We start from the raw sequence: 14,012 nt of genomic DNA on the forward strand, positions 1-14,012 counted from the left end.
CCCCCAGTTTACTTAATAGAGATCGCGCCGGCGTTGTGACGGGTTTGGGGGGTTGTAACCCTCAACATTTTACTGTAAACTTAACTTTTTCCCTAAAAACAGGTAAAAATTAAAGTTTTCAGTAAAATGTGGAGGGTTACAACCCCCCCCAAATCCCCCACAACGCCAGCGCGATCTCTATTAAGTAAATAATAACTTTAAATAATCATTACACCAACTGAAAATCATAAGAACATAAGAATAGCCGTACAGGGTCAGACCAATGGTCCATCTAGCCCAGTATCCTGCTTCCAACAGTGGCCAATCCAGGTCACTAGTAGCTGGCAAAACCCCAAATAGTAGCAAAATTTCATGTTACAAATCCCAGGGCAATCAGTGGCTTTCACTATCTGTCTCAATACCAGACTACGGACTTTCCCTCCAGCAACTTGTCAAAAAAATTTTTTTTTTTTTTTAAATCCAGCTACGCTAACTATTGTTGCCACATCCTCTGGCAACGAGTTCCAGAGCTTAACTATTTTTGAGTAAAAAATATTTCCTACTATCTTTGAATGTGGTTGTAAAGCTACATAACGGTGGTATACAAGTCCCATCTTTACCCCTATTTCCCACTCACCCCCTAATTCTATAAAAAAAAGCACTAAATGTTGTGCACACAATTTAACTGAATAACAAGCTAATTAGTACCAATAATTGGCATTTTAATGAGCAATTATTGCTACTAATTAGAATCAAATATGAGTTCCGTGTATAAATTTAAGCACAGAATTTGCACGTAAATGTTATGCACATGTCATAAAAGGAGGCATGGAAATGGATGGATCCTGGGCAGATCGGTGGCATTACTTTAGGTTGTGCGTGTAATTCTAGAATAAGGGTATCCACACTTAAATTTACCCCCTCTTCTACGAAACTGCGCTAGTAGTTTCTAGCGCAAGGTGCTGAGCTGAATGACCTGCGCTGCTTCTGACGCTCATAGGAACTTTATGAGCATCGGGAGCAGCGTGGGCCATTCAGCTCTAGGGCTCCCCACACTAGAAAATGCTAGCGCAGGTTCGTAGAAGAGGGGGTTAGGTACAGGCATTTGCACCACTGACTATTGTAAACCGAATCGAGCTCTAGATATATAGAGACAATCTGGTATGTAAGCCTTAAGATTAGGTTAGATGCTCATTGGTGCAAATAGTAGGGTTACCAGACGTCCGGATTTCCCCGGACGGCTTTTCAAAACCCGGCACTTTGTCCGGGTTTTGAAAAGCTTCCCCCTAAATTGTGTAGGGCAAGAGGGCATCCACGCATGTGCGGATGCCCTCCTGCCCAAGCAGAGCAAGCAGCGGAGGTGGGGCTAGGGTGGGATTAGGGGCAGGTCTGGGGTGGCACGGGGCAGGGATGGGTGGGCCCCGGGGGGCGAGTCTAGGGGGGTCCGGATTTTACGAATGTTACATAGAAGTTCACATACATATTACTCTTCGGTGTTCGTTTCAGCATAGGCTATAGTTTTTTGTTTGCGGTTTTATTCGATCCTCCGTCAACCTGGGACCCCTGATGAAGGCGTGTTAACCAAAACATGTAAGGAGTCAGGTCCCTTGGTTTGTTTTTAAGGTGGTATTATTAACCTCTCTTAAAATTATCAATACTCGACAGCAATTTATCTTTACTATTACGGCGCCTCAGACTTGGAATTCACTCCCACTTTACTTAAGAGAGGAAAAGAACTTGGAAAAGTTTAAGAGCAAACTTAAGAGTTTTCTTTTTAAAGATGCATTCAATATTTAATTGAATTGCCTACTGCTCTTCTGTTTATTTTTAAACCTTCTATTCAGTTTTGTCTTTCCCTTCCGGTTGTGCTTAACCTCTAATTGTTGACTGCTACATTACTTAGATTGTATTTCTTTCCTTGCCTTGCCTATTGTTTCATTGTGTTCGTAAATTAGTTTTTTTTATTATGTTTTGCAAACTTAGTCCCTTTGTTAGTTATGTATGTTTATTTTATGTATATTTTAAATATGTATTTTGCTGATTTGTACATCGCTTAGAATTTGGAATAGGCGATTAATTGTAAATAAACTTGAAACTTGAACCGTACTCAATTATTTGAGACAATAAATTTAGCCTGCATTATTGTACGTGTTTCTGCAGTTTTTCTTTGTTTTAACCCTAGCAAATGGTCATATGTAAATTTAGGGCCCCTTTTACAAAGCCGTGGTGGCGAGTACTGATGTGGCAAATGCAACACAGCCCATAGGAATTGAAGGGGCTGCATCACATTTGCCACACAGGACTCACTACCACGACTTTATAAAAGGTGCTCTTAGCTGTAGGTACTATTCTATAAACTGCACCTATCTTTATGTACAGCTTATAAAATAGCACTGTTTTTTAAAATAATGTTTTTTATTGAGAATGGCAAACAGCTCAAAGAAACATGTACACTTCTCCCTCGTCATTCGCGGGGGATACGGGCAGAGCCGGACCGCGAATGGCAAAAAACCACAATTATCTGGCTCTGACCCACCCCCCACCTCCCTGCTGCCTTCCTGGCCTTACCTGGTGGTCTAGAGGGCTTTCAGGGCAGGAGTGATCTTCCTATGCTCCTGCCCTGTGCAGATCGCCATGAGGAAATGGCTGCTGTGAGTTCCCGTAGTCTCTCGAGATTACGTCAGGAACTCCCTACAGCCATTTCCTTAAGGCGATCTGCATGGGGCAGGAGCGTAGGAAGATCGCTCCTGCCCCGAAAGCCCTCTAGACCACCAGGTAAGGCTGGGAAGGCGGCAGGGAGGTAAAAAAATATGTTTTTTTTAATTTTCCCCCTCCCCAGAAAAAAATTGCAATTATGTGAAATTGTGAGTGCAGAAACCGCGAATGGGGAGGGGGAAGTGTACACTCATCATAATAGCAGTGCAGATAGAACAGATACAACAAAGATGAAAGAACAAGAAGGATATCTCCCCACAGAGCCAACCTTTTCAATTCTTCAATTTGCTAAACTCTCAGCCAGATCACTTTGCGCACTCCGGGGGTTGCTCTCGGTTTCTGATGCCTTTCCAACGGGCTTGGCAGTGGTGGCGACGTCACCAGAGTTTACCGTCTGCAGTTTCTCCTTATTTGCTGTTTGAGGGCAACTCAGGGTTCTTGCCTGGCTGGGGTCGGTCGGTATTTCGGGAGTGGGCGTGGTGTGGTTGCCGATCTATGGTGCAGGTGCTGAACCTGTCGGAGGCTTCTTTTCCCTCCTTTCAGCAGGTTCAGACGGCATGGCAGCTTCCCCATCAGTTCCTGTTCTCCTTTTTCCAGTTGCGACATTGCTGGTCCTCTGCCAGCAGGGAGCTTGAGGGTGGCTGGACCTCGGGGCCTTTGGACCAGATCTTCGCAGCTACTCCGCCTGTGCTCAACCAGTTGACCCACTGGCACGAGGGTTCTGCAGTTCTCTTCCCGGGTTCCAGGGATGTGCAAATTGCAGGAGCAGTGGGAGGGGGATCTGGGCCAGGACATCCCAGAATCTCAATTCTTGGACTGTTTCCGGACCCATTACCTCTTTTCTAAATCAGCAGATTACCAGGAAATGCAGTGTAAAATTTTACACAGAGCTTATCTCACTCAGATTGAGCTGTGGAGTAGCAACCTTTGTGTTAAGTGTAAGTGTAAGAATATCATTTTTTTGACACCATATATAGGAGCATACCAAACATACCCTTGAAACAGCCCCAAATGCCTCTTTTCTGTGCAGCAGCAAATGAATGTGCTGTGATAGTACATCCATACCTTCTGGCACCTACATATCCATTATTGTGGATTTGTCCAATATTTTGTGTATAGTAACTTCCTATATTACAGTACACAGATATCCCGATCCGAAAAGAGATCAGAGATGGAACCAGAAGCAGTTATGAAAGGAGCGAGGGAGCCAGAGAGAATGCAACAGAGTGTGATTCACCTCTCAAAAAAACTGAACAGGAAAGAGAAAACAAAATCGCGAAAGACAGCAACAGACGGAAGGGGATGGGATTTCCTGTGGGTGACGTTAAGACATATCTTATCATCCCACCAACTTCTGTCTTGTGAGAAATGAGCTCTCTCTGCGGTTCTAATAATCAGCTGAACAAGTCTGAGCTTTGCACATTCAAACATACTTTATACAAAAATCATTTCAATTCCAGAAATTATTTCCCACTTTCTTTTTTATCCTTCCTTTCTAATCCTCTCCATTCCAGAGAATTGAATGCCCTTTGCTGAAGCAGAGCAATATACCTACCCCATTTTCAGATGGGCACAAATAATAATTGTACCACTGCATATCATCTCTGAATACTTACTCAACCCCCTTTTCCAAAGTGTCCCTTATGCTACTACACCACCTGTTCCTTTTGATGGTGATTTTGTTAGGGCTATTTGTGTTCATGTTGTATATAAATTTGGCACTTAAACGTTTATCTTGCATGCACGTATAAGTTCCCATCTTACAAAGCCAGGTGATGCATGTTTAAAACCCAAGTGTGCATACAAATGACAAGAGGATGTGATCTGGGTGTAATTTCAGAGGGACTAGGGTGTGCCAAGAAGAGGACTAAACACTGATTTCCTAACAGATTGACATCAGGATTTGCACCTGCTACCAAGCACATTTTAGGATTAAAAAAAAAAAAAAATCTGCTCAGACTGAACAGCACTCCACTGGAGGGATTAGGGAAAGTTGCCTCCTTAATCCCCAGTGGTTTATGTCTCTCACCCCCACCCATGACCAAACTGGCAAAGGATACTGGTCAAAAAAAAAACAAACCCCAGGATCACACATCTGCATATTTCTAAAATGGCAAAGATAAAGGGCTCCTTTTACTAAGGCACGCTAGCAGTTTTAGTGCAAGCTACAATATCGCACGCGCTAAATGCTAACGCCTCCATAGAGCTTGTGTTAGTATTTTTCGTTTAGCGCGTAGTTAGCACATGCTAAAAATGCTAGCATACCTTAGTAAAAGGAGCCCAAAAGTTATTGAAATTTTCAAGGTTTTTTCCAAAATTGATGCTTATGCCACACACACTTAGAAACAGTGGCGTACCAAGGGGGGTGGCGGTCTGCCCCAGGTGCACACCCCAAGGGGGTGCACAGCTGGCCACCCTCTCTATTCTGCTGCTGCTGCTTTCCTTAACCATCAGCTGCGGCAATAAACAGGGGTGTCCATGGGTGGTTACTTCGGCATTGTACAGCTTCTGGCCGGCTCCCCTGCTCCAAGCCGCAGGCGTCAGCTCCTCGCGCTATCCACGACTGCATCAGAAGCATTCCCTCTGATGTCATGACGTCAGAGAGAAGGCTTCCGATGCAGCCACGGATCGGTGAGGTGTAGACACCCGTGGCTTTGAGCAGGGGAACCAGCCATGCTGGGCAGGGAAGAGAAATGTTGTTGCTGCACAGGGAATGGGGGGGGGGGTAGAAATGTTGCTGCTGCAGAGGGAAGGGGGAGAGTAGAAATGCTGCACAGGGAAGGGGGAAGGGTAGAAATACTGCACAGGCATGGGGAGAAATGATGCAAAGGCAAGGGGGGAGACGTGCTGCTGCTGCACAGGGAAGGGGAGGAGAAATGCTGCACAGGCAAGGGGAGAGAAATGCTGCTGCTGCACAGGCAAGGGGGGAGAAATGCTGCTGCTGCACAGGGAAGGGGGAGAGAAATGCTGCTGCTGTAGCACCCAATTGAGGCAAGAGAGTGAAGGAGGGAGAAGGAAGACAAGGGAGAGGAACCAGAGATGTCAAGTCCATGGGAGGTAGGGAAAAGAAAAAAGGAAAGGAGATAATAGACCATGGAGGGGGGAGGAAGAGATGCCATGACTGGGGGAAGGGAAGGGAAGGAGATAGAGATACCACACCATGGTGTGCAGGAAGGAAGGAAAGTAGAAGAGAAAGAGAGATGCCAAAGCATAGGGGAGGGGTGGAGACAGAAAAATGGAGAGAGGGTGAAGCTGAAATGAATCGTGCAAAAGAGAGAAGGGACCCCGGATATATAGTTTATTGAAGGGACATAGAAAGAGGGAAGATGCCATATGAAAGAGAGAGAGGGTGGACAGTAGATGGAAGGGGCAAAGAGAGGGCAGATGTTGCATGGAAGGGAGAGAAGACAAACGATGTATAGAAAGAAGAGAGCAAAGAGAAGATGATTAAAGCAAAAATGACAAAAGATAGAAAGATTTTTTGTTGCTTTACTTAGAATCAAGTAGTATTGTAACTGTATTGATAAAAGTTTATAAATAGGAAATGGAAATAAGGCAATATTTTGGACTAAACCCTTTTCCTCCGGACAGGATACCATAACAGCAGTATACTGTACTGTTCTGAAGAAAGATTTGGCCTCTGAAAGCTAATTGAAAAATGGATTAGTCCAATAAAATAGTATTTTCTTATTTCTCATTATTTGTTTTATTTTTATTTGTTAATTTGTAAAGTGGTGATTGTTATGTATCAGTTTTTTTCAAATTTACATCTACTGTCTTTATATTTTGCACAGTATTAGGGGACATGTGTCACTGTTTCTGTGGTGTTGTGGTGTTGCATTGAATGCAGAGTCTGGTTTCTTGGCGGTTCAGTTTAACTTTTGTCTACATATTTCTATTTTTAGTTTGTGATTATTCCATATTGGGCGAGGGTGTATCTCTGTTCTGTGTGTATGAAAAGGACATAGTTTTCAGTTGGCATTGACTTCAGGATCAATTGACTGTGCGGGATCTGGCTTGTTTAGTTTTACAATGTATGTGTTGGTGTTCTTGTGCTCATTGCAGTGTTTAAGATGCTGCCTTTTCCTAGGTACACTCTTGTTGTAAGATATGTGGATTGTTACTAAAAATCATATTTTTGATATAGATGGGGGGGGGGTCAAAAAATGTTGGGCCCCGGGTGTCACATATGCTAGGTACGCCACTGCTTAGAACAAAAACTTCAATTTTTTCTGTATTCTAGTTGTCAGCAACTTCTGTTCTAAAACATTAACCAGACTTGAGATGTCCTGACTTGGATGTATCAATACCAATTTCATCTTTTCTAATATGTTTATATTTTTTCTTTCTTTCTAATATGGGACTGTTTATATTTTTTCTTATTTTATTTTTGTGCACTTACAAAATACACAATTCAAGCGTATTACTTGACAGGAAATAATAGCATTGTGGTAAGATTGCATCATATATGTAACTGCCTATAGAAGGTTAGCAAGGGGGCAAGTTGTTGACTGCCTTGTTTATAGTGCCAGTGCTTAATCATGAAGAAGTGTAACCTGCGCAGAACGCCAGATACCACTTTGCCCATTTTCTTGACTAAATCTGGAACATTTACTGTGGGCTCAATATTCAGCCAGGGTCTATCAGCATTTTGCTGACTACTACTGACGCTAAACCCAAAAATTCAATTTCGGGCCATGTCCAGGTGTGTGTTAGGTGCCATTGACTTGGGTTTGAGTTCTAGCAGTTTGATAAATTAAAAATCCCCAAAGAAGTCGGTCAAGTGGTGCTGGTTATAGCACATTGAATATCGACCCCTATGTTCTCTCCTCTTCCTGCCAATCAGACAATTTTAGGGTGAGGAGAGAAGGGAGGTGCAAACTCTTTCCCAATGCTTCTCACTCTTGTGTTGTAACATTGGGGTCAATATTCAATGCAATTTAACCAGCATTTTAGGATGAGGATAATGCCAACATTTCCAGATGTTTGTTAGGATAACTCACCAATCTCCTTAGCCAGGGCAAGCCCCTGTGGGTAAGTGATGGGTACCAGTTTCTTCTCCTTTAGTTTCTCAATGGTGTCCTTGTCTTCCCGGAGATCTAATTTGGTGCCGACGAGAATGATAGGAGTGCTGGGGCAGTGGTGCCGGACCTCAGGATACCACTGCAAAACATGAAAAAATAAAAATGCACAGGTATGAGCATGCAAACCAGAGACAAAAAAACTCCCATAAAATCCTTCTATATGTCCGCTTCTGGCATCAAAGCATTCTTAAATTTTCTCTGGAAGGAGGAAAAATTGAAATGAATGGAGTTACTATTTTTTGTTTCTTTAAAAAGACACTCTTTAAATTAAGTGCACCTCAGGATTTTTCTTATTTTATCTCACTAAAAGCCAATGAGTTATACTGTAACTGCCCCTCCCCACCTTATCTAAGCACCTCACTGAAAACACATACAATAAGGGCAATTCTATAAGGCACATCTATAGTAAGATGCCTAAGTTAATTAACAATCAGTTGTAGCTGAAGATGGTAATGTGTCACAAAGTGTTATGCAACAACAAACAAAAAATCCAACAAGACTGCAGTTAAAAATCAAAACGAGAAACAAAAACCCAAAACTGCAGTGATGATGTACAGGACGCCAAGGCTTTATGAGACAATCATAAAAAACATAAAACAGTTTGTTTCAACAGGACTAATAAGACCGGACCCAACACGGTCCGTGTTTTGAAGAAACACTCCTTCCTCAGGGGTCCTAACATATATCAGAACAAAGAAACCTGATGGATAACAACTGTATAAAAACTGGAAACAGCGGTGAATCACCGTAAATGTTTTTTATGATTGTCTAATAAAGCCTCTACATTAGTGTTCTTCAACCTTTTTACACCTATGGACCGGCAGAAATAAAATAATTTATTTTGTGGACTGGCATCGGTCCGCAGACCAGCGGTTGAAGAACACTGGGCTAAGTCATGGGCCAGCCCCTGCCCATCTCTACCCAATCTCCACCCCAGACCCTGCCCCCATAGTCCTAATTGTAACACTATTTTTTCCATTCATTTTTCATACATACACACAATATAATCTTATTAACAACGCATCGATCGCACCACGGACCTGCAGTTGAACACAGTTTTGGGCCTGATGCACATGCAGTTTTTGTTTTTTGTTTCACAAAATATTATAACTTGGAGATAAATAATAAATCTCAAACCTTCAGCAATATCACCAAGTAAACTGTAATTACCATACTATTGGCGGAACAATATCAACTGTTTAGTACTTCATGTATAAATTGATTTTATATGGCCTCAGAAACACCACTCCACCGCCCAGAAATGAAACTTTTTTTCCTGCGGGATGAACTTATGTGTTTGGTATCCGCACCGGCCTGTTAATCACTCATTGTTACTTTTATACCTTAAATCCAATATATCATCAATCTTATTACATCACTTTTATCACTTCTTCATTTTTACCCATAGGTTTAAATTAGCGCAATGCTTTAAACTTAGCTTAATATATGCGACTGGGGAAGGCTGGATCTGACATATTTTGCAGAAGCTTTATCGAGGATCCCCCCCCAGAGACACCGCCATCATCCGACTCCTAAACTTTCACCAGAGTAAGATCCAGTGAGGGTTTGGGAGTCGGATGATGGCTTGAGATCAATAAAGACTTCTTTAAAATAGCCTTCCATCCCATGGTTGGATTATTTTTGGAACTCCATTTTTTGGTTTTTTTTGGCTGTTCCTGTGGAGATCTAGTTCATTTTTTTTTTCCTCCAACACTACAAATGAGCCATTGCGTAGGTTCCCATTCCAGTAGCTAGTAGCTCTCACTGTAAAATCTGGACTTGATTTTGATTCTTATTGGAAATCAGGAGCAGCATATTCCTCTTCATCAATATCACTGCTGTGAACCCCCCTGCCCCCCCCCCACACACATACACATATACCCATAAAACTTGATATTACACTAACCCCTCATTGTACACATGCATAAACATTTGCATACATACACTAACCTCAACATATACATGCACAAACCTTTACTCAGCCACATAAGCACCTGACACATTCGTACCTCTTCCATGCTCCATAAGCTGCTTTCTGCTTACCTTGGCCCGGACATTTTCATAGGATGCAGGGCTAACCAGAGAGAAGCAGATCAGGAAAACATCCTATGAGATAAAGACAACATCCAAAAAAATAGCATCATATTCTTTGGTTATGGAAACAGTGGGCATAGGAATGACTCAGCAGAAACACAAACATTCATTTCAACAGAAACAGATGAAAATCTAGGTTATTGCTTTATATCACAAGAGATAAACTGAAGAAATTGGCCAGAAATTCCCTTTTGACTGAAAGGAAACAGCAAAAGAGAATTTTTCTCTTTCAAAGCAATCGTGCACAAAATAGCATCTTGCTTGAATTCCGCCCTATGCTGGACTTCTTCACGTATACTTTTAAAACCGATAGGAGGAAATATTTTTTCACTCAGAATAGTTAAGCTCTGAAACGCATTGCCAGAGGATGTGGTAAGAGTGGTTAACATAGCTGCTTTTAAAAAAGGTTTGGACAAGTTCCTGGAGGAAAAGTCCAAAGTCTGCTATTGAGACAGACAGGGGGGAAGTCACTGCTTGCCCTGGATCAGTAGCTTGGAACATTGCTACTACAATATTTGGGTTTTGCCAGGTACTTGTGACCTGGATAGGCCACCGTGAAGATGGGATACTGGGCTAAATGGACCATTGATCTGACCCAGTAAGGCTATTATGTATCTGCTTTGTTTTCCTTAAAAAAGGGTCTGTTTCTAAGTTAAAAATGTATTTGCAATAAAAGGTTTGTGTATCTTTCTTGCTTTCATTCAAATCAATGTTCTCAGGGAAGGACGGAGAGAATAAGCATTCAGGTCTTTGAGGGTTGCCAATGGATTTTGTTCAAATAATATCGACAATGATATTTATAACACAATAGCTGTCATTTAGTTGCTGTGTATCCTTTTCTTAGGCCAAATCCAGCTACATGGATTTGCAGGATTGCAATTATGAATGTGTGAAACCAATTTGCATGCACTATCTCTCTTGTGAGCTTCTTTATTTCATGCATATTCATTTTAGATATCTTGAAATCTAGGTTGGCCAGACGTGTCCAAAGGACCAGATTAACAACCTGTTTTATTTTAAGGTCAATGAACGAATACTTGTTATTTACTTATATAGGGGTCCTTTCACAATGGTGTGGGGAAAAGTGGCCTTCAGCATATCCTTCCGTGTGCTAAGGCTATTTCTTCCAGCAGCTGGAAAATGGCCGATTTCCAGCATTAATGTCCGTGCCTAATGTTGCCTTTAGCGTGTGGCCATAAAAAAAGATTAGTGTGTGAGCCGTTACTGTCAACTATTTTGTAGGTGATAAGGCTCATGCGCTAATCATATGCTAATCATACCAATGCACTAACTGATTAGCATAGAAGTGGCCACTATCCACCCCACACACAACCTCTCCTTTAAAAAAATAAATGTAAATATGATAAATAAAACATAGTTAATAGAAGCGTGATGTATACACATAAAATGAACATGTTATGGTATAAATAGGTAGAATAAATATAGATGTAGCATAAATGTAGTTATCTAAAATATACACATATAGGGTGAAGATTGTGTGTAAATGCACTCGTAAAGGATACGTAGATGCACCGCACCAAGATACCCAAAGGCACCAAAACCAACAAATAGAACACTTCTGAAGCTCAAGTATGGATAACCATCATAGAGACACCCTAACTCTGTACTAATGCTCATATACTATTACTGAAGCTCGTATATCATAACATGCATTTATTTATTTATTTATTTATTTTAGTTATCTATATACCGCCTATCAATATTATCTAAGCGGTTTAAAGTTAGGTATTCAAGCATTACCCTTATCTGTCCCAGTGGGCTCACAATCTAGCCAAAGTACCAGGCCCATTAATTATTTATTTATTTCAAACATTCATAGCCCGCAGAACCAAAACTCTTTGTGGGTTACAAAAGGAAACACATAAACATAGGTGAACAGACATACAATTCTTAAATGACCCCAAAACATATAGCTAATATAACAATAATGTCAAATTCTAATAAAGTCATACAACTCACCCCACAGCAGCAGATGTCTTAGTAATGTAATCCTGCTGCCAATGGATAGGATTGCAAGATTTTTAACAGAGAAAAAACCTTACATGTGCCCTGCTCCAAGCCCCTTCCTTGCTCCACCTGTACCCCTCCGTTGGCCTGCCCCCATGCCCTACCCCAAATCCCTTGCCACATCTACCGTTGCACCCTTCTCCCACCCCACAGCCTTACAACCATCCCTTCTGATACAACTTCTTGTTTTCTGAAGGGCAGGATAGTTCAGAGAGAAAGCCCTGCTGTAGGCCACAAACAGTCTATGAGTGGCACTGCCACTTGTTCTGCCTGGGTGAATCCTGGAGGTGATTTTAAGTTGGGGGAGGGACAGAATTGTGGAATTTTACAGGGCTGGGAAGGGAAGAGAATGGAGAAAAGTCAGACTCGCAGACTATGCACAGAGGGAAGGAGTGAGAAGGGAGGGAAATGCAAATCAATTGACAGTGGGTGCGTAGACAACACATGCACCTTGAATGGCTACACCACTGCAAGGGACTACAGATCAATAACTGAGCAGAGACAGGGAAGAAGTGGGAAACTACAGACCAGTAAGCCTCATGTCAGTGGTAGGAAAAATAATGGAGTCGCTGCTGAAGGCAAAGATAGTTAACTTTCTAGAATCTGAAGGGTTGCAAGATCCAAGGCAACGTGGCTTTTGCCAAAGGAAAATCCTGCCAAACAAATCTGATTTATTTCTTTGACTGGGCTACCAAAACACTGGATAAATGATGTGTACTAGATGTAATCTACTTTGATTTCAGTAAAGCTTTTAATATAGATCCTCACAGAAGACTTGAATAAACTGAGAGGGCTAAACATAAGAACCAAAATGGTGAACTGGATTGGACACTAGTTGACCAGCAGCTGACAAAAGGTGGTAGTAAATGGGATTTGCTCAGCAGAAAGGAAGGTGAGTAGTGGAGTGCCTCATGGGTTGTTATTGTGGATGGGCAGACTAGATGGGCCATTTGGCCTTTATCAGCCGTCATGTTTCTGTATTGCTATGATACTGGGGCTGATTCTGTTTAATATATTTGTGAGACATTGCAATCTTTTGTAAACCCTTTGAATCCGGTAGGAGCTATAGCAGTATATAAGACACTATTAGCAATGCTGAAGGGTATAAAAAAAAGTTTGCCTTTTTGAGGATGATACAAAGATAGCCAATAGAGTGTTCAGTTCAGTTTATTTGATATACCGCAAATATTAACAAATAGAGCTAAATCTAAACAGATTACAATGTAAAAACAGGAAGGAAATATGTCCAAGCACAATGGGAGTATAACACAATAAAACCAAGACAAAAATAAAAACAAACAGAAAAAAACAATAGAAGTGTACAAAAATACTATACAGTAGGTAAAAATGGAATGGGAAGTAACAAGAGGTAAAAAGATTAAAAAAATAAATAATAAATTTGCTCCAAATTATATAGAGTTAAGGATTATGAAGATGTTGACCCAAAAACCATACTAAAATAGTAGGCTTTTAATTGAGATTTGACATTTTAGAATGATGTTTCGGCCCTTAAATATAATTGATGAGAATTCCACAAAATAATAGGCCCTATTTACATTCAGAAATATTTGCCTAGGCCCTAGGAGAAGGAACAGTCAGTAGCTTTTACTGAGATGAGCGAAGATTCCTACAGGGAGAAAAAGGCACCAAGAGACTAACCAAGAAAGAAAGAAGACCTAATGACTGAATCTGAAAAGAAATAATATACTTAAAAGGGATTCTATAAACAATTGGAAGTATGAGGTCAGACTGAAGTAACAGAATATGATCAAACTTAGAACAATGATATTACAAAGTGCAGTGTTTTGCACAAGTTGGGGTCAGCAAAGCTGATACTGAGGAAGACCAATTAAAAGGGAATTACAGTAATCAAGCTTTGAAGAAACTAGAGTGCAAAAGAATCTGAAGTGACTTTTGATTGAAGTATAAGAAATGAAGAGGAAACAATTCTAGAATGAAATGATAAAGCATTTTCCAATATTAATCCAAAGATTTTAATGGATGTAAAGTACTGGAAAATAGCACCTTTCAGAGTAAAACATGGACAGTTATGTAAATGTTTTCGTGGAGAGAAGATCATAATTGCTGTTTTTTGTTAATCCTATATAATAA

General features: G+C 41.1%; 1 protein-coding gene across 2 annotated transcripts in view; it reads right to left on the reverse strand.

The window, feature by feature from the left end:
* RAC2 (Rac family small GTPase 2) overlaps positions 1 to 14,012 on the reverse strand; it is an 83,666-nt gene that overhangs the window by 28,805 nt on the left and 40,849 nt on the right. For both annotated transcript variants that reach the window (XM_033933410.1, XM_033933409.1), the window contains 2 exons: positions 9,822 to 9,884; positions 7,698 to 7,857 (listed from right to left, as the gene is read on the reverse strand). In XM_033933410.1, coding sequence (XP_033789301.1) covers positions 7,698 to 7,857; positions 9,822 to 9,884 — 223 coding nt within the window. The remainder of the gene's footprint in view (positions 1 to 7,697; positions 7,858 to 9,821; positions 9,885 to 14,012) is intronic.

The sequence above is a fragment of the Geotrypetes seraphini genome, chromosome 2 (genome assembly GCF_902459505.1).
Source record: "Geotrypetes seraphini chromosome 2, aGeoSer1.1, whole genome shotgun sequence".
Taxonomy (NCBI): domain Eukaryota; kingdom Metazoa; phylum Chordata; class Amphibia; order Gymnophiona; family Dermophiidae; genus Geotrypetes; species Geotrypetes seraphini.